Source organism: Poecilia reticulata, linkage group LG19, assembly GCF_000633615.1.
Source record: "Poecilia reticulata strain Guanapo linkage group LG19, Guppy_female_1.0+MT, whole genome shotgun sequence".
NCBI classification, from domain to species: Eukaryota; Metazoa; Chordata; class Actinopteri; order Cyprinodontiformes; family Poeciliidae; genus Poecilia; species Poecilia reticulata.
The window spans coordinates 3950239-3973173 of NC_024349.1; the positions used below are offsets into that span (position 1 = coordinate 3950239).

Here is a 22935-nt window from a genome sequence, read left to right on the forward strand (position 1 = left end):
AGTTATTAATAATAATAATAATTATTATTATTAAGTTATTAATAATAATTACTTATTATTAATAACTTAATAATAAGTAATTAATAACTTAATAATAAGTTATTAATAACTTATTATTATTATTACCGCAGAATAATAGTTATTGTGTGGTAATAATAGTTATTACCACAGTAATAACTATTATTATTATTACTGCGGTCATATTTAATGAATTACGTCCGGATGAACCTCGTTTGTCAGATTAAAACATCAATCTTTGTGTAATTAATATGTGTTTCACTTTTCAGTAATATTCTCATTTTTTAAATATTGGCTGCATGTATGTAAAATAAACTTTACAGTGTAAACAGAACGTGACGGAGCGCTTTCTGTCTCCTGTAAACGGTTTCGGTTGTTTCCTCATGAAACAAGAGATGAAAACTTCAGTAGCGTTTAATGTTTTCCTCCACAGCACGTGTCTTCTGAGCTTTAACTTCCGTGTTGGCGTTGCCAAGGTAACAGCAGATGACGAGGCCCCTCCCTCCCTCCCCCACGCGCTGCGTCACGACGGAGCAGAGAAATTCCTGCAGTCTCGGCGCTGCGACTTCACCTGTCCACAGTGGACTCCTCTCCTCAGCCTCGGTCCAGCAGTTTGAGACTTTTTTTATTCCGGTTCTTCTGGGCGACACACTTTGTTCCAGCCGGGAGGGAAACTTTAACGGCTTTAGGTAAAGTGAGAAACACCTTGGCGTCTGAGAGAAGTTACAAGGAAGTGCGTTTCACACACTTTAAGTTTATTTGAGAGCGTGAGAGAAGTTGAGTTTGTTAGAGGAAGTTTCTAAATAACAGGGAGGAAGAGCTTGTTTTATCTTATTGGAACAGGTTTTCTTGTTCATCTGTTTCCTTTTTAAAAGACTTGCGCTCATTTAATGCGGCTTTTCGATGTTACTTCTGTTATACAGCTGCTTCGGTAACTTCCTTTCCTTTCCTTTCTGCTGCAGAAGTTCGGTCTGATATTATGTTTATTGGCTTCTGTTTTCTAAAATGCATTTTTCTTTCTCAGATGGATTCATTCCTGATGAGGCGGGGAAAGTTTCAGGTGAGTTGAGAAAACAAAGCAGCATCAGGTGAGTCTGATTAAACCAGAGACAAAAACATGAAGTTACTATTTGATTTCATGATCCGGCGGGTGATTCCTGTTGACATGTAGGTCATTCATCACCGCGGCTTTTGCAGTTCGTGCTGTTTTGTGGTTTGGAGGTTTCGCAGATCTCGGTCGTGGTTGAGACTCTGCTGCACAGTTTGTGTCTGCGGTCCGGATCTCAGCGCTGCTAACAGCTGTTACCTAAAACCGATAAAGTCAGCATGCAAAGCACACATCGCTCCTGAAATGAAACGGCAGAATGACGGCAGGCTAAATAAACACTCCTTGTTTTCCAACTTTTCCGCTCCACCGATTTCAGCAAACTTAACCAGAAATTAAAGTTACCGACTTTTCTGCTGTGGCTGGTAAATATGATCCATATTTTTCAGTTTTCTGGTCTGACTGGAAATCCAAGAAGTTGGTTTTAAGTTTAGGTATCTTAACTGTTAGATTTTCACACCATTCCTCTGATTTTATTTATGTTTTATTACCGATTCAGTGAAATTGTTTAATACATTCATCTAGAGCCTTTTGTTATGTTGTCCTTACCTTCTATTATTTTAGGTTTGGAAAATTCCCATTTACAGTGAATGCATCATGAGCAGAGGTAAAAATCTGCTCATGGTTTTTAGTGTTTGAACCGAGTCCGAACGGTTTGAACCGAGTCCGAACGGTTTGAACCGAGTCCGAACGGTTTGAAACGAGTCCGAACTGTTTGAACTCGGTTCCCTTTCTCATGTCCTCTCGTTTTGCTCACTCTGACTTATCATTTCTGTCATTCTTGCAAAAATATTTTGGTTCAACTTCAAAACAAATTCAGAAAAGTCAAATATCTTCAAAAATATGTGATCTGTGTATCTTTTAGTGAAATTTGACAGAATAAATTTACATTGTGGAATATGAGAGATGCTACAGGGTGAATTGGGTTTAGAGTTAGGAAGGAACTGGACTTAGATTTCAAATTAACTGAATTGTTTTTAATTGGATCATTTATCTTATTCCTGAAGAAATTTTCTTTTGCCGTCAGTCTCTCTGTCTTTTTTTGTCTTCTTGTTCATCATATCTATATTAATATGAATCATCACTCATAAATTAATCAAGAATACTGAAAAAGTGCAAGTGGGAGGCAGTCTTCCAAACCAGTGCTCCCAGTCTGAGTTACATCAGCCAGTCAATAAAGCAAAGGTTTACCTGTCAGAAGCCATTAGTGTCGGTGGGAACATCGTCCCAAAGAGAATACAAAGAGCAAAGGTCACTACAGGTGACCTTTCTGACCGAAGACCTGCTGTGGTCAATTGGCAACGCAGTCAGCAAATCTCAAAAGTAATAAAAATGAAAACCATGAGTGAAAGATCTGCTGTAAAGAATCACTTTGTGAAGCTCAAACTGCACAGCTGATCCTGTCTGCATGTTGTAGATGCTCAGCTACGTCTCCATTGGCCATTACAAAATTAATTTGCTTAATGGAAATTAAAACCACACATTTTTATACTAAGATGAGATTTTGTTTTTTTAATCAAAAATTGGTGAATTTCATAAATTTCACAATTCTATGAAAATTGAAAAATTCAAATGATTGAGAAAAATCAATCATTTGGTGGAAAAGCCAAAGATGACAGACAGGAAGTGGTAGAATGATGGCGGCGTGGTGCGTTTAGGAAACTCCTGGAAAATCAACAGTTTGTGAACATCAGCAATGTAAACGCATGGCGGGTGTTAGCTGAGGCACGTTAGCTTCTGCTAAATACTGTGTTGGTATTTCACTTAGCGTTAGCAGAACCAATGTTTGATTAGCATGTTAGAGGTACCAGTGTCCACTGCTGCTTGTAACCATTTGGTGGCTAAATTCACCTGCACACCACACTTTTCAGTTTTTTCTACCTTTAAGGATTTTGCAATGTTGTTACCATTCTTCATGGAAACGGTATGCAGTGTACTTTAATAAGCTTTTCATTTTTAGGTCTGTGGTTTTGACTAGCTGTGTGTTTTTAAAAGTTTAAAAATGTGAATATTCTATTTTTGTGATTCGGTAAATTCCTCCTGTTGTATTTGCTGGACCAGAGGTTGTAACTAAAGACCCTCCTTCTGCTCCTCATAGGTTTCATCTACTAATTAAAGAGGTGGTTGCTAAGAGATGACAATCGGTGACATTGCTGGAAGCCTCGGTTCCACAGCAGCCTGAAGCTCCACAGCCCTCCGTCTGCAGCTGCCTCACAGAAAACACTCACTCACACCATGGCAGCTTTCACTTCTCCGTGTCCTGACACCAGCGCGGCCCGGACAACGCTCCAAACACGAGGAGGCAGCGACCAAACGAGCGCAGAGGAGGACGAGTCGAGGAGGAGCCGGAGTTCAGATGTGGGACTGAACACCATCCTGGAGAAAACTCACGAGTTCTTCCAGATGTGCGACACGGAGAGCAAGGGATTCATCACCCGCCGGGACATGCAGGTGAGCCTGCTGCTGGGAGATCCCCCCCAAATCCCTGCTGCATCTTTATTCCCAAATAAATGGATTAAATGGAATCGGATAAAACTTGATTGTTTAGAAGTTTGAATTGCACTTTAGGAGCAGAAGAGATTTGAAAGGAAATCTGTAATTAAATGAAACTGTAAACCTCCTGATTTTCTTAGCGTTGCTGTTTTCCTGGAACCTTTTCACCTCTCAGAATAAAGAATCATTCATGGCTTTGTTGTCCCACTGAGCAGAACGCAGGGGCGGCCGGCGCGCTCATTACTGATACCAAACAGGAGCGTGATGCTGCTGTGCAGCTCACTCAAAGCAACATAAAAGAGACGGAGACTCTTTGTCCCACAGCCTCTCCACCTGCATTATTGTGCAGATTCTCTGGTCCATCAGAAGCTCATCCAGGGCTTTGATGAGCCACTTCAATGCTTCGCTTCTACGGATCATAAAAACTCAGGAGGAGCTTTGATCTGCTGTTTATGGTCATGATCTGGTAATTAGGCCCAATTCTGCTAAATGCACTCCAGCCAAACTGTTATTAGATGCTGTTTAAATGATTTACACTTCATCTGTGAAATGTTTCACATCATTAAACAAATCTTTCTGTCAAAGATAAGCTGAGTAAAGACACAGAGCAGTTTTCAAGTGATGAAGGGGAAATGGCCGTCCAGTCTGGCCCTCTGTGGAAAACTAACTGCTACCTAAAGCAAATAAGCGGCTCTGCCACTGCTGGCTGCAGCGGCTGTAAAGTTTTTCACATCTTTGTGGAGGAATTAGGATTTAATCTGAAGTGGCTCGACTGGCTTAATTCAGCAACCAAGTTTGACTTTTGGTTTAAAGTTCTGATTCTGAAATGATGGTTTTTATTCCAGATGTAACAGGATACCAGCTTCAAGCACAGCTTTACAGATTTTTATTTCTGTAAATCTGAGATTTACAAAAATCTGCTTCTTTTTTTATTTTTCTTATATTGTGACCTCTGACCCTAACTGAGGCAGCCTGCAGAGTTTTAAGCTGCGTTCCATTTACTTTATTTACCTATTTATTTGAGGTAACGGCGTTCCGGTTAACATGGGGAGAATTCCCAGCAGGAATTTCCGGCTCCCAGTGGATCCCACCGTCGGACGATCTGGACCTCCTGGATGAGTTCTGCTGGGTTTTCCTCTCCTGGGAACGTTCTCCACTGTTCCGTGTGTTTGGAGTCCAGGAGCTTTAGGTCTGGACTTGTGACCGTTTCCACACTGATGTCAGATTTTCTCATGTGTTCCTGAATTTCGTCACATCAGAACATGAGGCTCTGCTTGGTGAACGTTTATCCCGCTTCATGTTGTCAGACAGGTTCTCCCAAAGTGGCTTCTTTACTCTGCGGTCAGACATGATTAGTTGCATTACACTGTAAAAACATGGTTGGTGTATTTGATTTAACAAGGAGGTTAGTTAGGATAACTTTGTTCTGTCAAATCATCATTTGAAACCTAATTGTGTGACGCTGATGGTTTGATTATCTGGAACATTTGGGATAAAAACCAAAGCAGAGGAATCGGAGGCTGTAACTCGGCTCCATGCAGTTGAATCGGTTTGTGGGTTCAGACCAGGACCTCCAGCTGGACGGCTTCACTGCTCTGCTGTTTGCTGAAGCTCCATGTCTCCAGAAGATAAGACTCTGCAGAACAGCTGGTTGTTGAAAGCAGATGTTTTCCTTTCTGTGACCAGCTCTGGGTTTTACGGGCGGCTTCGGTCAACACTGAACCGTGTAAACACTGAACCCAGGCTGCCAGAGGCCTGGCTCTGCTGGCTCACAGGAGGATCTCCTGACGTTTAAAACAAGCTGCTAATGCCAAAGATTTTCCTCCACATAAATAGATTTTAATTTACAAATGCATTTTATAGCAGCAATTTACAATAATTTGGGAGAGGTTGTGTATTGTCTGGCTGGTCATGTTCATTAAACATCCTGGTTAACATGATCTGGTTTACGGAGATGAGAGGATGAAAATGTGCGTCTTTCTCCTTTACTAATAGTTTCTGCTCCACATAACACGTGCATGGCAGTTGTTATAGCTACAGTGACATTAGTGTCCTTGGATTTTGTTAACCTGATGGGTTTTTGTGCTTCCTGACAGAGGCTGAATGATGAGCTTCCTCTGAGTGCAGACGAGCTGGAGAACGTTTTCGATTCGCTCGATTCTGATGGAAACGGGTTCCTCACGCTGGAAGAGTTCTCCTCTGGTTTCAGTAAGTTTCCAAAACTAAATATGACTCCAACCTGCATCTGACCTGCTTGTGCTTATGAGCTCGATTTTGTGCTGTTTTTGTAGGTGCGTTTTTGTTTGGCCGTAGGATTTCAGTAGATGACGTCATGACCGAGAAGAAGCTGAGTAAAAGCGTGCCGGAGGTTCTGTACCAGTCCCAGTGGAAGGAGGGTCCAGGCGCGGCTGAGGATGACGAGGAAAAGCACTTTGCGATGCTCATGGAGAGCCTGGGGGCCAGCAGCCTCCTGGATCAGTGAGTTCAGGGTCAGGTCTGAATGTCTGCGCTGCGTTTCAGAAACTCGGCCGGGATTGTAGTGAAGAGGTCCGGATGTTTCTGCTCAGTCAGATGTTGGTGGGATCCTAAAGAGTAGGAGACCTGCAGAAAACTAATGAGAAGCTTCGAAAAACTTCATCTAAATTCAACTGTTTTAAAACTTATAAAACATTTTTTCATGGCTTTATTTTTTTTTCAGCTGCCCTTTTTATGTCCAACTAAAAGACTGAATCTTATGTAAGATGTAGGTCGTCTCTTCTAAGATCATTTAAGGAACTTATTGACTCTGCAGTGCGATGGGAGACGACATGTTTGATCGTTTCAGTTTGAGCAGCTCAGGCTGATCTTCATTTGGTTGAGCATTAAATGAAGCTCAGTGGATTTTTGTGACATTCATGATAAAATTGCCCAGATGCCCTTTGTTACTCTGTTCATAGAAAACCACAGAAAATCATTTTAAATTCTAATCATAGTGTTATTGGATGCAACCCAAATGGAATTTCTGGCAATTTAGTGTATTTTACCTATTATTATTATTATTATTATTTTATTATATTCTGACTTTTATGTTTTTTTCTTTCAATAAAAGGTTTTTTACTGCAATAATGAAATGCATTTTTTCACACATTTGAATACATTTTCAATCCGTTTCTGGTTCACCCATTGTTTTTTTGTTTGTTTTTTTCCCCATTTCAAGAAAACAAAATTTAAGAATCCACTGTTTAGATTTTTTTTTAAACTAATTTCCAAGACAATTACAAAACTAAAATCTTTTTTTTCCTCTTCATCTTAATGACAAATGAAGAAGAAACTAATTTAGTCCTCCAGAAACGGCCAAAGCCTCATCCTGTTCATCTTCCTTTAGAGGGAGTCTGAAGCTGATTCATGGCCTAGTCAAAGTACAGACTTGAGTTTGACTGGAAACCAGTGGAGTAAAAATGTTTGACCTCTGTCGCCAGCCCTGCTGAGGTGCGCAGCCTGTGGGCCCAGCTGCGCCGCGATGAGCCTCAGCTTCTGTCAAACTTTGAGCTTTTCCTGGCCAGAGTGACGGCGCAGATCAGAGACGCCAACCAGGAGAAGAGAGACATGGAGAGTGCCCTCAGAAGGTCTGAGACGCCATCAGCCTGGTTTCTGTCACCTGTTATAAAAAAACACACATTTTACTTGAACTACAAGTTAATTTCCTTATATTGCATATTAATGACTTTTATCCATTTAGGAAAACGGCAACACACGACGATGAGATTCAGCACCTGTATGAAGAAATGGAGCAGCAGATAAAAAATGAAAAAGACAAAATACTACTGCAGGTAATTATTTCCCTTAACTTTTTGTATTTGGTCAAGGTTTTAGTACTTCCATTAAATTTCTTTTTAAAAACTTTGCTCCAGGACTACGATCGATATCTGAGCCGAAGTAAAGACCTGGAGCTGCAGCTGTCCAGCAAGGAGAAGGAGCTGGAGCAGCTCTTCCAGAAACAGAGACGGGTCGGTGGAAAGACTCCGGATCAAAACCGAACCATAAACTGTTGGAGCAGGAAGAATCAGACGCACTGATGACATGAAGCCGTAAAAACATAATGATGGCATTTAGCATCTCTTCATGATTAAAATGGTTGCATCTGAGCCTACAGCTCATTCCAACTTCAACATGAATCCATTTTATTCTCCAGTTTTTACTCAAACTATATTTACTGGAGCTGAATTCCTAAAACATCTGCTTTAATTCACATTTCAATAGTTTTATCATCCTAAAACAGAAATTCTGACTGAAAAGGAGCAAATTGAGACTCTGCCCTGAAAAGTGCTAAAAGAGCAAATTCATATAAAAATATTTCATTTTAAAAGTTCAATCATTTTTCTTGAACAATGTCTGTCCAGTTGGAGTGTCAGTGTCAGGAGCTGCACAGTGAACAGCATGAGACCAAAGTGGAAAACGTGAAGCTGAAGCAGACGAACGACGATTTGGCCCGAGAGCTGGAGCTGGTGAGCCAGGAGCTGACGCTGGCGCAGGAGCAGCTGGGTCTGCTGCAGGAGCAATCGGCCCGGCTTCACGAGGAGAAGGAGATGTGAGTCAGAGTAACGCCTGGCTTCTTTTGACACTACTCTCTGTCTCTGGTAAAACCTCGTTGTTTTGTTGTTTTCTCTACTCTGGCTCATGTTTGGAGCAAACGGACTATTTTTGCACACAGGGAGATCTACAGACTTACTGAAGGACTGCAGCGGGAGCGAGCCAGTCTCCACAAACAGCTGGACCTTTTGAGGTGTGGCTCCATCAAACACTTTGCCTGTTTCAGATCGTATGCATGTTGACGTCTCAGAACTTGTGGTGGGACTCGGTTCAACATTTTTAATCAGGTTAATTGCAGCGTCTGTAATTATATTTTATGACATTTTCAATTTAAAAGCTGTTTTAGCAGCTAAATTGTTAAACAGAAATATGAACTCAACTAATATATCTGTAGTTTTTAAAGGGATATTCAGATTCTTCAACATCAGATTGGATCAAAGTGTTTCTTAACAGAAATTATTCGTGGAGCTTCTTTAGAAATGTGCACTCTGGATGCTACATTAGCGTTAGCTGCTACATGTTTAGCATTGAGATGCTACTTTGGGCTACCACAGCTTCACTAATGGTTGAACTCATTTTAGCACAACTTGAACATCGTCCATCAGATCGGTGTGAAGCAGAGATGAACGTTCGTCCTCCATGTTGGTGGACGGGACGTCGCCTTTGCTTCAGATTTACGTTCACTCCAAAAACGCACAAGAAAGCAAGTTAAATGCGTTAATTTATCTTTGTACTTAATCTAAATGAACTCATGTTCTCAGTAGGGCCAGGACGTAAACATGAAAGTCTCGTCACGTTTATGAAGTTTGCATGTCGCTGTTGATTTGCCTCAGTTTTATATGGATCATGTGTTTTGGGACAGAATTGGTCCCTTTTGTCATTTTAAAAACTTTGTGCAGGTAAATGGTGGGTGACTTTTCACCAGTGCAGACAGAGAGTCTGCGTAGTCAGAGTTATTCCTGAAATGTTTTGAGTAGCATTTGAATATATTTTGTATCCATTTTTCAGAATTACTATATATATAAAACATCTGGGTTACAAATGCATTTAATTTCAAAATCAACAGAGATTTTCCAACATGTCAAACGTTCAGTGGTGACCCAGCTTAACGGCTCGCTGTGTCCTCCAGTTTCAGATGTGCAGAAAAACAATCTGCAGCAGGCAGATGTACTGAAATAAAAGCAACGTTGGAATAAAGACATGAAATGCTGTTTATGCTCTCTGCATGTAAAATCAAGAGCTTTGTTTACTTTTCAGTCACATCATGTCAGGAGACATGAGTAGGACCTGAATGAGCCCAGATTGTAGGTGAAGCTTGAGGTGATCAGGAACCTTCAAGCATTAACCCCTGAAACAGCTGTTGGTTTTCATCCGTCTTTTTATTTCAGAGAAATGAACAAACATTTGCGGGATGAGAGAGACATGTCCTTTCAGGTGTGTTGTGTTCAGAGAAGTATAAAACATTTTCTGTTTTTCAAATCAAATCTTATTTTTCCCCAGAACCGTGTATTAAAAATGTAAAAACAAATCTCACTCTGCAGAAACCAAAAGGAACCAAGAAAAGCTTGAAGCACCGGTTCTTTATTGATGGAGTGAAGCAAACAGACACAGATGTGTTCAACAGGTAAACCACACAGAGGTGAAGCTAACGTAGCAGCAGCAGCAGCAGCTTCATGTTTGGTGTTTCTGCAGTGAGGATGAGGAGGAGCCGACCTCCAGCGCCCTGAGGCAGAACCTTAACGGCTTCTACCAGCCGTCCTTCCCAGCTGAAGCAAGGAGTCGTTTCCAGAGGATCATCTCCATAGAAGAAGACCACCTCCCCTATTTACTGAACAGTGGTCTGGCTCAGAACGCCCTGCAGGACTGTGCTGAAGTGGAGACTCAGCTGGATGATGAAGACGGTGTGGATGTGACGAGCGAACTTCACCGCAGGTCATCGCCGATCCAGACTGAGGAACGGCAGATCCCGACGTCTCCAAGAGGTCAGCCGGTTGGCAAGGAAACCACCATCAATGTAAGCGTCGCCACATGTAGCTGAGCTGGATTAAAGTAAACCAGCAGGTTCACTGGGCCCAACGTTTCCTTTAATGGTTCCCAGGAGGAAAGTGCACCTTCGGCTCCTGACCGCCTCTTCAAGGTCGTCCTGGTGGGAAACTCCAGCGTGGGAAAAACCTCGATCCTCCAAAGATTCTGTGACGACCGCTTCCACCCGGGAACCTGCGCCACCGTCGGTACGCGGTGTAAACGTCTTTCACTTCCTGTCAGTCGATATAAACTAAAACAACAAAGTCATGTTAGGCTGCAGTGAGGATGGAAAGCTGGCCACACCCCTCAGTGGCTCTGGACTCCGCCCACTTTGGTATTTTTCTAAATTTGTCTGAGGGTGGACTTATGCTTTCACATGAGGGTTATGCTTTAAATAATTTCTGTCATTCTGTTTTATGAAAGTAGATGTTGGATTAAAAATGTGGCTTGTAGTAAATTGGGTGAAATTCTCAAGTTCTGCTTCAGTTTTTCTTTTTCTCTAATTTATTGTTAAATGTGATACCCACCATTCAATGAATACATTTTTGTTTGGTGTTTCTTTGGTTGAGTTTGGACACAGCAGTGGCTCATCTGTTGCCTTGGGAACCATTTTTAATATTTCAGTGAATCACAAAATGCACTGAAATAAGGTAAACATTAAATAAATCACTCTTTAACTTGTGTGTCTACAGGCATAGACTACAGTGTGAAGACAATAACTGTGGACAACAGCCAGGTGGCGCTGCAGTTGTGGGATACAGCAGGACAGGAAAGGTAAGCTCCATTACAAAAGTGTGAAATTTAGAGAAGTTCTGGTGTCTTGGATGAAAGTCTTCAGATTTCTGCAGGTTTTTATGCGGCTTAAAGCACCGTGACATTAGGAGGAAGTGACCAAAAGTCCACTCATAGTCCACTTCCTGTCTCTCCTGCAGGTATCGCAGCATCACCAAGCAGTTCTTTCGCAAAGCTGATGGTGTGATTGTGATGTATGATGTAACCGCAGAGCAGAGTTTCACCGCAGTCAGACAGTGGCTGACGAGCGTCAAGGTAACGGATCCGCAGAGTAAAAGTCTGACTCCAATGTGAACCAGTCCTGTACGGCCTTCTGCAGTAAAACCAGCTGCCTGTCCTACGCTCATCATGTCTGCTGCTTTTCAGGAAGGCACCGGTGGGGAAATACCCATCATGCTCTTGGGAAACAAAACGGACAAAGAGGCAGAGAGGGAAGTTCAGAAGGAAGTGGGCGAAAGGCTCGCCAAGGTCTTGATTTTAAATTATTCCTACAAGCATTGCATTTTTATTTGTGGTCAGAATGGTGATTATACCTGGAAATGCATTTTAGCACTCTGAGATTAGCATTTTATCTGCTCTCCTGCCTTTTATTTAACCCTGTTTTCCTGGTTGAAGGACTGCCAGATGACCTTCTTTGAATGCAGTGCGTGTTCTGGAGCCAATGTGGCCGAGTCCATGGTGCATTTAGCCAGGTAAGCAGCTAACGCAACAATAAAACATGTTCTTAAATACGTCGGGTGTGTTCAAAGTTTGCAATAGGGCCAAGTGAAACATTAGCTCAGCTGTTAGCGCATTAGCAGAAGCGTACCACCTCTGAATGCGTTCATGTTTTTGTAAAAGATCTGTTTTGGTTATGAAATATTTAACTTTGAGTAAATTCTGATTTGTAATTACTGGTTTTATTTCTAATATTACAATCAGGCTCTAAATGATTCAACTGTCAGAAAACTTTAGGTAATGAAAACGTATCATGTTAAACCATTGGAGTCGGAGTAGATGAGCGGTAATCACAGGTTTGAGTTCAGGTAAAAACCGTCTGTGTTCCTGTTGGGACTGATCATCTTTTATTTTAGGATCCTGAAGGAACAAGAAGACCAGCAGAAGGAGAAAACGGTCCAGCTGATCAGCAGCCCCTCCAAGAGGAGATCCTGCTGCTAAAACACTCAACACGACGTAGCACTACCCTTTAGCCAAGTTATTAAATGTCCTAGTTAAATCACATGTGCCAGTCAGAACACAAAGTAAATTCAGGTTGAATAAAATAAGTACCATGTAGATGTTGTGGGTTAAAGTTACAACTAGCTGAAATATTTAGTATGTTTGTTTTATTTATATTCACCCCAACTTGAATAGTATTTATTCTACATATTTATTTCATAAATATGTATGTTGATGTAGATCTATCATGAGATACTAAATGTGTTTCACTTCCTCTATCATGTTGAAAATGACGCATAACATCAAAGCACCATGATTTTAGTAACTTTGCATGAAACTTTATACCTTTTAAAACTTTGAGTTTTAACTGATGTAAATTCAATGCAGTTAGTTTATCCATTTCTGTTTATGTGACATTTCTTCATATAATGTTTAAAGAAAGAGCATCAGTGTATAGAAGTACTTTAATTGCACATGTTTTTGTTCCAGGTTTATAATTTTTAAACCTAATTGTTGTTGGGTGGCAAGTTATTTTTCATTGAAAATTAGTTTTGAATATTTATTTTGTTGTAACTTTTAAGAACAGATTGGATTAATTTTAGATGTCAAGTATTTTCTGTAATTTGTATGTTTAAAATTTAGTCTAAACTTTATTTTTGTCACTAATGTTTCACTACGTCAAGAGTCTCGTTAATTTAATAAAATGTTTGTAATTCATCAGCGGACTGTGGCTCGCTAAATCATAAAACGTAAAATAGATTTACAACATTACAAAGCAAATAAGTTTAAACAAGTTTATTCCAGCTTTAGGTCATGTGACAAAATATAAAAATAAATGCCAAAAGTTCAGTTGACGTACCAGATTATATTGGTATAACCCAAAAACAGCAAATCAAGACTCAAACTGCTTTTCTTCTCATGCCAGTACTCCTATATATTTACTTAATATAGTTCATCATAATAATCATAATCCTTCTCTTATCAATTTGCTGGCATGTTAACCTTTAAAATATAAAATAATTTTTAAAAGCTAGAATTTGTCAAATTATTTCATTTCTGCAGCAGAGCCTTGATAACAGAGAGATGCTTCAATTTCCCATCAAATGGGCAAGAAAACACCTGGAAAACTTATTCCAGGCTCCTGGATTCCTCAATGTGATGGCGCCCTGGGTGAAGAGCCGCGTAGCCCATATCAAAACCGTCACTGTCCAACATCTGGTTGACCAAGCAACACTTTTTCCTTCAGGATGATTTAGATCAACCGATTTATTAAATAAAAAAGCTTGTTGAAATCTTGGCAATGACCTTAAGAGCTCCGGTGAAATGGATCCAGGATTTGTGATAAACTACAAACGTTTGTTTTTGTTGCATCGCCTCAGAAGTCCTCCAGCAAATGTTTTTATCCGAGTTGCTAAGATGGTAAAATGTTGCAAGTTCTTATTCAGGATCATTTTGACCCAAATTTGAAAGAAATGTTGGTTGTTTTAACTAAAGCTAATTCTAAACGAGGAAATAAAAAAATCTAAGTTAATGTGTGGAGGCATTTACAGCAGGATAAATGAGCTGTGGCTTCTCCGTTTTATTTCTTATGGGGTTACTAACATGGAATATGAACCAGATGTCTGTAGCTGTAATCCACACAAACACTGAAGTCCAGACAAATTAGTCTCCAAGTTATAAAGTTGAAGTAGCAAAAAGGCATGGAAAGCCAAGACATCGTATCCCTATCGGTGCAAATTAGGTTTTTTAGTTCATGTGAACATCTTGATTCTTGAACATCAAAGTATTGCACAAGAAGCATTTAATGATGGGTGAAGGATATGAGTTTTCTCATGACATTTCCAACCTTACAGTGGCTAAATGTTGACATAGTGCTCCTCCTTCGACCTCTGACAGGGTTAACCAAAAACCAGAGACTGGAGTTAGCATTCACCATGAGAACAATAAGTAGTGCTGCTTTCAGCCATAATGTCCTGAATGCAGACTGTGGTGCAAAACTCCTCTGCCAAAGAAACAAGTTTAGGCGCCTTTAAAATGTAAAAAGTTAGTGGAATACTGAGAGAAGAGGCCCAAACTGAACTCTGTCACTGAACGCACCATGTTTGAAAGAGAAGTGGCGCTGCGCATCACCTGAAAAAACAACCGTGAAGTCTGGAGGTGGCAGTATCATGGTGTGGGACACATTGTCAACACATGGATGTGGTAAAAGAAGGAATTAAAAATAAAATGCTCCAATTGAAACCCACAGAAAAAGTGATCAAACGCTTCCATAAGCATTTACTCCCTGTGTCATTACATTACAACATCTGGTTTCCTCATTCAACGCATGTTTAATGAGGAAAAACATGCGTTCAATACTTGTTGTCCCCACTGTGTGATCGAGAAATGATGTCAGAAATTGGACAACTTCACAGCTCAAACTAAAAGCCACAAACAAAGTTCTATATGTGGCACGATGGGGGCTTGGTCACCACAAGCTGCTCACTCACAAAGACAGGAACAGGAAGTAGAACAACCACATTTTCTGTGCTTGCTCATCCTTGGCTGCACTTTTCACTTACTGACATGTTACCCACTATTGCTAAACTTTCACAAATGTAAACGGTTTCAATTCAGTCAGCTGCTGCAGTGCATAACATGACAATCGTACCTAAATTTAATGATGTAGTTCACTGTAAACCCAAAACAGCATATGGAGGAAAGAGTCAAACTACAGTGCCTGGAAAAAGCATTCACCCCTTTGGATGTTTTACCTTCTTATTGCTTTTAATTAATTCTGATCATCAAATGTTTTCTCTCTTTTTTTGACAAAAAGAAACTCTTTGATGTCAAATTGAAAAGTATTTAGAGGGAAAACTTGTGCTAATCTACAAACATGTTTTTGCTAACTTTGAAATCATTTAGTGCATTTAACTTCCCCAGCTTATTGTTTCCAGATAAAGTCTAAGGTGCTAATTTAATGTTTTTATATACTTTCGATTAAATAAAGTTTGAAATTTGTGTTGTGGCTTTGGTTGTCAAACCCACAGCACCCCCTTTATTTTGAAGGGGGTGACCTGTGTTTACGCAGCAGTTCCGTTTCCTCTTCATGTTCGGCTCTTCTGCTTTCTTCTTCCGTAGCTTTATTTAAAATAAGTAGCATACAGGAACAAAATAAGATACAGCAAAACAAAACAAGCTATAAACATAATATCCAGGGGGATTCTAGAGCATGAGTTTCAACAATTTAACTGAATTTAGTACTTCAGTATTCATTAGCTTCTGCTAAATACTGTGGTGGTGTAGCGCTTAGCGTTAGCAGAACTAGTTAGTGCTTTAGGGTTAGCAGCTCATTTTTTGTTAGCGGTGCACAACACTGATGTTATGTTTTTGTCATTATTGTAGAAATAATTTTTCACATTAAAGTTTTTGTCAAAAGAGCCTAATTTTGTTGCTCATGATTGTTTTGTGAAATTAGCACAAGAAGGGCAAAACACCCAGGGTGTGAATACTTTTTATAGGCGCTGTTTAGTAATGAGCAAATACAGACCACATTCTACAGGAACAGCACTCCGTCTCACATGAACACGATTATCATCAGTAACATTCATCAGTGCTAGAAAGTATCACTGACCTGTTTGTTTTACATTCAGAATTTTAACAGTCTGCAAAAATGATTTCCTGCTCTCCTTACATAACAAAGTCTCACTTTTATCATCTCCATCACAGGGCATGATGATGCCTGTCCCGTCCCACTGTGCGTCCGTCTGTCCTCAGGAATCTGCGTCTTCGTCCTCCATGTTGCTGTCTGCAGGACGCCGCTGTCCAATCTAACGCATCTTGTAGTCGTGGGAGATTGCTGCCTCACACAGCTGCCCTTTGAAGTCCAGTTCAAAAGTGAAGTCCAAGTCACGCTGTGAGTGAGCATGGAGAGACAAAGAGGGCGTGTTTTTCAGACAGCAACTGATCAAACACACAGCAGAGGGCACAAAGGAATTCAGGACGGAGGCAGAACAATTAGGTTTATCATCTTGACCAAACAGCGTTTGGCAAACGGAGCGTTCATGTCAGGCAGCAGGAGAAAGCAAACAGTGTCTGTCTGTTCCTTAAAGGTGGAGAGGTCACTGAAGGTCAACAGTAAACTGCTGTTTGCTGAAGGAGCCGCAGTGCAGCTGCTGCAGAGAACAACCTGCTGGCTGTGCAAACAGCCTCAGTATCTGTTAAATAAGGCGTGCGTTGTTATTATTATACAATCTGATCATGAGATCCATTCAGATCAGCACTCACTATGTTTTTCTCATTGGGCTTCATTGTGAAGCTGCCAGTGATTTCTTCTCCTCTCCTCACGGTGAGATAATCCTCCAGGTAGAAAACGGTTTGCTTCCAGTGTGTGTACGCAGCATCTGGAGCTGCAACACACAAACACACACACACACACACACACACATCTGTGATATTCATGTAAAAACAGAGCTTTTGTTTCCTCTGCATCAGGTGATCTTCTACTGATGAGTGAAGGTTTATTGCAGCCAGCGGCGCAAACGATATAAAGAGGTGTAAAATGACGAGATAAACATTGGAAAGCAGTTTTATTTTACTTAAGTTTTCAATAAAATAAGTGTAGCTGCAGGATAGGGAAACATTCCTCTGTAGAGCAATCGGAACCTTTTAAAGTTGGAAACTTATTGTATATTTTACTTCATTCAGTGCGACTGAGTTTGAATCCACTGAGCTTCTTTTGGCTGGATTTTATCAACAGACATTAACAAACATTTTCTGACACCTTTATTTAGAAGATTTTTCCATTTTAAGCTCCCAGATGGAAAATCTAATTGTTTTTATGAAATATGTTAAACTAAGAAATAACATGTAATTAAAGAAGCAGGAATCAGATTATTTATCTAATTTATAAATTCATCTATTCAGAGTGCAGCTCCAAAAGTTACTTTACAGACAATAACTATAGAAAACCCTTCATTTGAACCCAGAGACCATCGATGACATCATGAACCAGGAAGTGCTGGGCTGGCCCCGCCCACACACCTGTCCTGAATGCAGGATCTGAACAAAGGAACAAACCAAGGTGAGTTTATGCTAACAAACATGAACAGAAATCATTTACCAGAAATTTTCCTTCAGAAGAAGGAAAACTCAAACGAACATGAGATTGAATAATATTTGTACTTGGATGGAAACGTGACATAAAACCAGGAAAGTCTCTTAACTTTCTCACATTCAGTAACAAACTTCCTAAAACTGGAACCTTCTTAACTTTATCCTTATGCTTCCTTTACAATTATTTCCATTTGACTTTTAATCCTCCTGAAAAATATTCTGGGAAATGCCTTGCAGAAGTATTCACACCCTTCAAGCTTTTTTCACAACCTGTCAAAACACCTCAGTGGCTTGTTGAGGATTTAATTTGACAGACTGACGCAAACCATGATAATGAAGTGAGAGAAGAAAAGCTGCTTGGTTTTGTTTAATTAATCCCATGTGTGTTTTTAAATCTCAGATTATTTTCAGATGTTCTGATGATCCAGTGAACCCGGCTGCTGGTCGTTGTGCAGAAGTTTAAATCTGGGTTCGGTTCTACAGTTTCTCTGCTGCCGTCCATCTGAGACTCGCTAGAGACGGCTGTCCGCACCAGGACACACTGGGAGTCTTCACCCCACAGACACCGAGGACTTCAGGGAGGCTCTGAAGGTCAGCGACTCTGAAATCGAGTTTCTTTCAGCCTTCCTGCTTGCTTCGGCTTCTCTCTCAGCTCAGAGATGAAAGGAGCTGTCAGGCAGCTGGACGGGCTCAGCTCTGATGTTTGGGCTCTGCTTCTTATGCTAATGCAGCTGATGACACGCCGTTTCCACTGACGGCCGTGAAATGGAGTCTTTGACCTGTGGGTTGTTTTTCTCCTCTGGTGTCAAAAGTCTGATGCCGTTTGCTTCCAGAGAATCCAGTTTGACTCTCTGTGTGTAAAATCAGATCTTTATCTTAAAGTTTCTTGGCAGGTGAGTCTGCAGGTCTGACATTGGGAACCTTGCTCAACAAACGTCTTTTACAGAAAATCGATAGGGAAGTAGTGAGACGGAAAGGAAGAGCTGCGTCTGAGTCATGAAAATCTCTCTGAGGGTTTAGCTTAGGAAAAGAAGATCTGTGATTATTTCCAGCAAAACTGTCAAGAAATCCATCAACCTTGGAGACCAGCAGCCATTTTTAGCTCTCAGTTCAGCTAAATAAAACGCATCTAGAGCCATTAATGTTACAGAACATTTAGAGAAAGAAAAACATTTGATAAATATCTTTTATATTTTCAAAGTATCATGAATGTATTTGCACTTTTAAAGTTTAAGATGGATAATTTTGTTTCCTGATATGTTATTAGTGGAAAGTGATTGAAAATCAGTGCAATTATTCCATGAAAAATGAAAAACAACTAGAACCTTCATTTATTATTGTATCTACATTTGAAAACATTAGTTGATTCTTTGTCATTTTTAGTTCACGTTGCCAGTCAACAGTCATGTTTTTGGACTGTGGGAGGAAACCGGAGTACCCGGAGAAAACCCACGCATGCACAGGGAGAACATGGAGACTCCATGCAGAAAGACCGGGGCCGGGAATCGAACCCACAACCTTTGTGCTGCAAGGCAACAGCTCTACCACTGTGCAGCCCTCATGAAACAAAAATCAACTCAAACTGTCTTCTCCATCTCCACCACTAGAGGTCAGCCACACATCAGCTTTGACTAATTCGTTCCAACTAAAAACGTTTAGATGTTGATCCTTAACAGCATTAAATCAATAAAATCGATCTTTGTGTTTCTCTGTGAGCAAACGTATCGATAAGGAGAAAAATAATCTTTTCTCAGCTGCTCCAAACCAGGTCCAATAAAAACCGGAATCTGCTCCAGTCTGACCAACGTCCTCCTGAAACTCCACCAAATCAAATCTGTTTTCATAAATGATTCTTGATTTCAGAGAGTAGAATGACTCATCCATGGTTTCACATTGAGCAGATTCATAAGTCAGTAAGGTGAGATGTCTCTGCGGTTTCCTTCCTGCACAGAGCGAAGTCCTACCTGTGGAGAATCCAGTCTTCTTGTGACACTTGGTGAACTCGATGTTGAAGTAGGTGACCAGAGCGTGGACGTAGTCGTTCCTCTGGCTTTGTAAGCAGAAGGCCGAGGTGAATGAGAGGTCGTCAGGTTTCACTGTGTAGATGTCCACTTCCTGAAACACCGGAGATGCTCAGGTCAGCGGCGGTCAGATAAACTCCGAGATTCTAATTTAGGTCAGATTTCTCTTGGACTTTTTCAGTTTTTCTTATTACAGCCAAAAATTAAATACTTTTATTGGGATTTTATGCAACAGAACACAAACCCTGAAACAAGTGTGACATGGAATGAAAAGAAAACCTGGTTTTTGAAATGTTTGTAAATAGAAATCTGAAAATTGTCATGCATTCAAACCCCATTTAATCAGGTACGCCAAAATAAAGTCCATTTCTGTATGCAGATAATGTTGCCCACTCTCAGGCTTACATTGTAAATAGGAATGTTTTACCTGGTGAAATAAAAGTTAACTATCTTCAGTTAGAGAACATTATAGAATAAAGATGCCCACAGGGGACGTGGTGGTGGCAGCATCATGCTGTGGGGATGGGAATGGAGTCAAATCCAAGACAATCCTGGAAGAAAATCTGCTAAAGACTGCAGAATATCTGAGAAACACACAGTCAGACATGCAATGGCAGATTTATGTGGTAGAATGGCCTAGTCAAAGTCCGGATTCACCTGAGAAGACTAAAACATTCCTGTTCCCAGACTGATTAAGGTCTAGGTGAGTCCAGACAGCTTTGAGTCAGGACGCTGTAATCAGTGTCGGTAATGAGAAGGTCTCCATGACGATGAGAACAATCAGGTGACGAGACGGACTGCCATTGTCATGCAGGGCGCAGCGGCACGATGAGGGGATTTCACAGCGAGACGGCGCCGCACGCCAAGGTCAAACACAGGATGTTTACCAGCTGGAAATATTATTTACCAGCTACATTTACCGCCGGGTGTGGAACTGAGTTTTACAGCGATACAGAAAGGTTTATAAAAATAACCGATTCACGTCACAAAAAGCGCTTGCAATGTATTTTTGGGATGTAAACAGATATTTAATAAATGTTATATTTCTGGAAAATGCAGCTTTGCTTGTTTTTGCAGCCAAAGTGAAATAAAAGTTCCAGGAGTTTCAATAATTCATGTAGTTTATTAATAAACTAAAGAAATGCTTCAAGGTTTTATGGAGACATGCTGGGTTATAATCATAAAACAAACTTTGTACCAAACAAAACTAACACAAGAATCACTTTTCAGATCATTTTGGCATTTTTATACGACAGCAGAAAATAAACAGTGAAAACCAGTAAAATGTTTCATCAGATGTTTCTAACTGGTGAATCTTTTTACTCACTGTGGAGGAATTTTGACCCACTCTGCTTTGCAGAATTATTTTAATTCTTTCTGAAAAATAATTTTCTGAAGCTGAAAGCACTAAATGTTTTCAATGTCGGCTAAAGCGCTAGTGGAAAACCAGCTCTGCTAACGCAGCACCACTGCGTTCCTGCCCAACAGGAATCAGCCTTCATTAAAACTCTTTCATTCCCAGACTAACCTTGACCAGGCAGGAGTTGGTCACCACCTGCTTGGGGTCCACCACGTCCACCAGCGGCTCCTTCATGGCCACGTTTCGGATGCAGGTCATGTCAAAGCCGTACACGTTCTCCCACCCTGGTGAAGATGACGGCATCATGGAGTTATTTCTACAACCTGGTTTCACTTGGTGTCTTCAACTTTTATTACAAACACATGAAGCCGTTTCGTTGCTCCAGGAAAACCGCAGCGAAGAGCCCGGCTGCATCTGGGAAACAACGGGACACGGGAGGAGGAATGTCTCGTTCAGACGGCCAGAGTCGTGTGATCTACGACTCTTCGGATGCACCTCAAACAGTTTGGACTGCTTTCCAGAGTGACGCACTAAAAGTCCCGCTTTGTTGGGCAACACTCTGTTATCATGGGTCTGATTAGAGTCAGACTTCAATCTTGTGTCGCAAATCCTTGTAGTCGTCCCATAAATTATTCATACAGGCTCTTATGGTGATGTGTGAGCAAACATCTCCTTCATGACCCAAAAGAAGAGAAAACCCGAGTGCAGAGGAGAGCTGGCGATGATGAACAGGTCGGAGCAGCAGAGAGACTTCATGATTTACTACATTTGCACTTCTTGCCGTCTACTTATCTGAGGGAGTTTGGAGCAGCATTGATCACTGGAGGCTCCTGGAATACAGAAATCCTTCAAACACCACTTCTTAGTCAGCGTAAAGGTCTTTTGGGCGCGTCGCCCGGGGAAAAGAGCTGGAGTACATCAGAGTGTGGCGTTCTGCATCCCAGAATCACGGCGGATTACAGTGAAGAGTCTGAACTTCATGAGCAGACGTGAGACCAGTCAGCCGGTTATGCTGGTTGGGTCTTCTAATAAACTCACCCACAATCCTCCTGGGTGGTTCGGGATGGGATGGAGGGGTTTGTTGATCCATGATGTCAGCTTTCGCCCCCAGGCTTGAACCCGAGGGAAGCTTCTGCAGGAGAGCCAAACCCAAACTGCTTCTATAGGTATCCTTCCATCATCTGATTGTTTTTAGTCACTCAGAGCTGAAGCGGTTCTCAGGAAACACGAGGAGGGAAAACGTTAGACAAGCCTGAGCGATGCTCTTACAATGTATTTTGAAGTCTTTGTACTGCCTGTCTTCGATGGCCAACACATAGAGGGAGGCTCGGTCTGGAAACATCAGTCCACCAGCCTTCTGTTTGACAGAACAGAGGAAAAAAACACACTGAGGAAAATAACTTTTAAGTTATTAATGTACATTTTTACCTCCCCTTTTATATTATGATGGAATAGAGAACTTATAAAAACATTTTCTGTTGCGATCGAGCTGAATCCAATCAAGCTGTTTGTCACCTTTACATGACAATAACTCCATTCACTCAAAATATTTTTAATATTTAAAGACTGACTGAGATTACCTGGGATCAAACGTATCAAACCAAGATGCATTTTTAACGCAGGCGATCTGAATGCCTACCAGCCACTTGTCCCTTGCAAAGATGACGGTGTTGAGCATGGATTCGTAGAACAGGCTGTAGCCCATCCACTCAGATATGATGATGTCGACCTTCTCCACAGGAAGCTCCACCTCCTCCACCTTTCCTTTGAATATGGTGATAACTGAAACACACAGAGGGAGTACAGGGAGCCTGTGGTGTTTGGTAGCAGGTGTCTGGGCGCAGAATGACAATTAATGGAGAGGATGGGAGAAGAGTTCTGATGGAATCTGACCCAGTTGGGGGCGACGATGTAGGATTGGGTCTTTGCTCTGCTGGAAAATAATTGACTTGAGGTGTGTTTGCTCTGATTTGGTGAGGAGTTACTGTAGAGTTTCTGTGTTGATACAATGGCTGGCAGAATGACGTGAGCTCTGTTCTGACTGCTTCCTGCTCCTCCACACGGCAACGCTGCTTCTCTAAATCAGTGTTTTTCAACCACTGTTCCGCGGCACACTAGTGTGCCGTGAGTGATCGTCAGGTGTGCCGTGGAAATTATTCAATTTCACTATGGTACCGTATTTTCCGGACTATAAGCTGCTACTTTTTTCCTAAACTTTGAACCATGCGGATTGTAGCCCGCTGTGGCTTTTCTGTGGATTTTTCTTCAACCACCAGGGGGCTCTCTAGCAGGAAGTGAAT

The 22935-nt window shown here is 41.1% G+C and overlaps 2 protein-coding genes across 10 annotated transcripts in view; one reads left to right on the plus strand and one right to left on the minus strand.

Annotated features, from left to right (window-relative positions):
- Positions 1-552: 552 nt before the first annotated feature.
- Positions 553-12851, plus strand: cracr2aa (calcium release activated channel regulator 2Aa). Of its 3 annotated transcripts, none has more exons than XM_008436518.2 (19): positions 553-707; positions 1043-1106; positions 3222-3574; positions 5713-5824; positions 5908-6094; positions 7075-7221; positions 7335-7425; positions 7507-7602; positions 7996-8183; positions 8307-8378; positions 9574-9619; positions 9727-9809; positions 9878-10199; positions 10284-10416; positions 10903-10984; positions 11143-11257; positions 11369-11470; positions 11618-11694; positions 12076-12851. In XM_008436518.2, the coding sequence occupies exons 3-19, from the start codon at positions 3359-3361 to the stop codon at positions 12158-12160; spliced, it is 2154 nt and encodes a 717-aa protein (XP_008434740.1). In that variant the 5' UTR covers positions 553-707; positions 1043-1106; positions 3222-3358; the 3' UTR covers positions 12161-12851. The 3 variants fall into 3 exon arrangements, with proteins under 3 accessions (XP_008434740.1, XP_008434741.1, XP_008434743.1); XM_008436519.2 differs by having other exon boundaries at positions 1043-1078; XM_008436521.2 differs by lacking the exon at positions 553-707 and adding an exon at positions 819-949 and having other exon boundaries at positions 1043-1078.
- LOC103481197 (protein arginine N-methyltransferase 8-B) overlaps positions 7185-22935 on the minus strand; it is a 51995-nt gene continuing 36244 nt past the window's right edge. For 6 of the 7 annotated variants that reach the window (XM_017310926.1, XM_017310925.1, XM_017310924.1 and 3 more), the window contains exons 5-10: positions 22275-22417; positions 21905-21992; positions 20804-20919; positions 19219-19369; positions 16427-16548; positions 12941-16053 (exon numbers count right to left, since the gene is read on the minus strand). In XM_017310926.1, the coding sequence (XP_017166415.1) occupies positions 15970-16053; positions 16427-16548; positions 19219-19369; positions 20804-20919; positions 21905-21992; positions 22275-22417 (704 nt within the window). In that variant the 3' untranslated portion in view covers positions 12941-15969. Of the gene's footprint in view, positions 7254-12940; positions 16054-16426; positions 16549-19218; positions 19370-20803; positions 20920-21904; positions 21993-22274; positions 22418-22935 lie in introns of those variants that run through there. The other variant, XR_001777662.1, reaches the window with a different exon arrangement.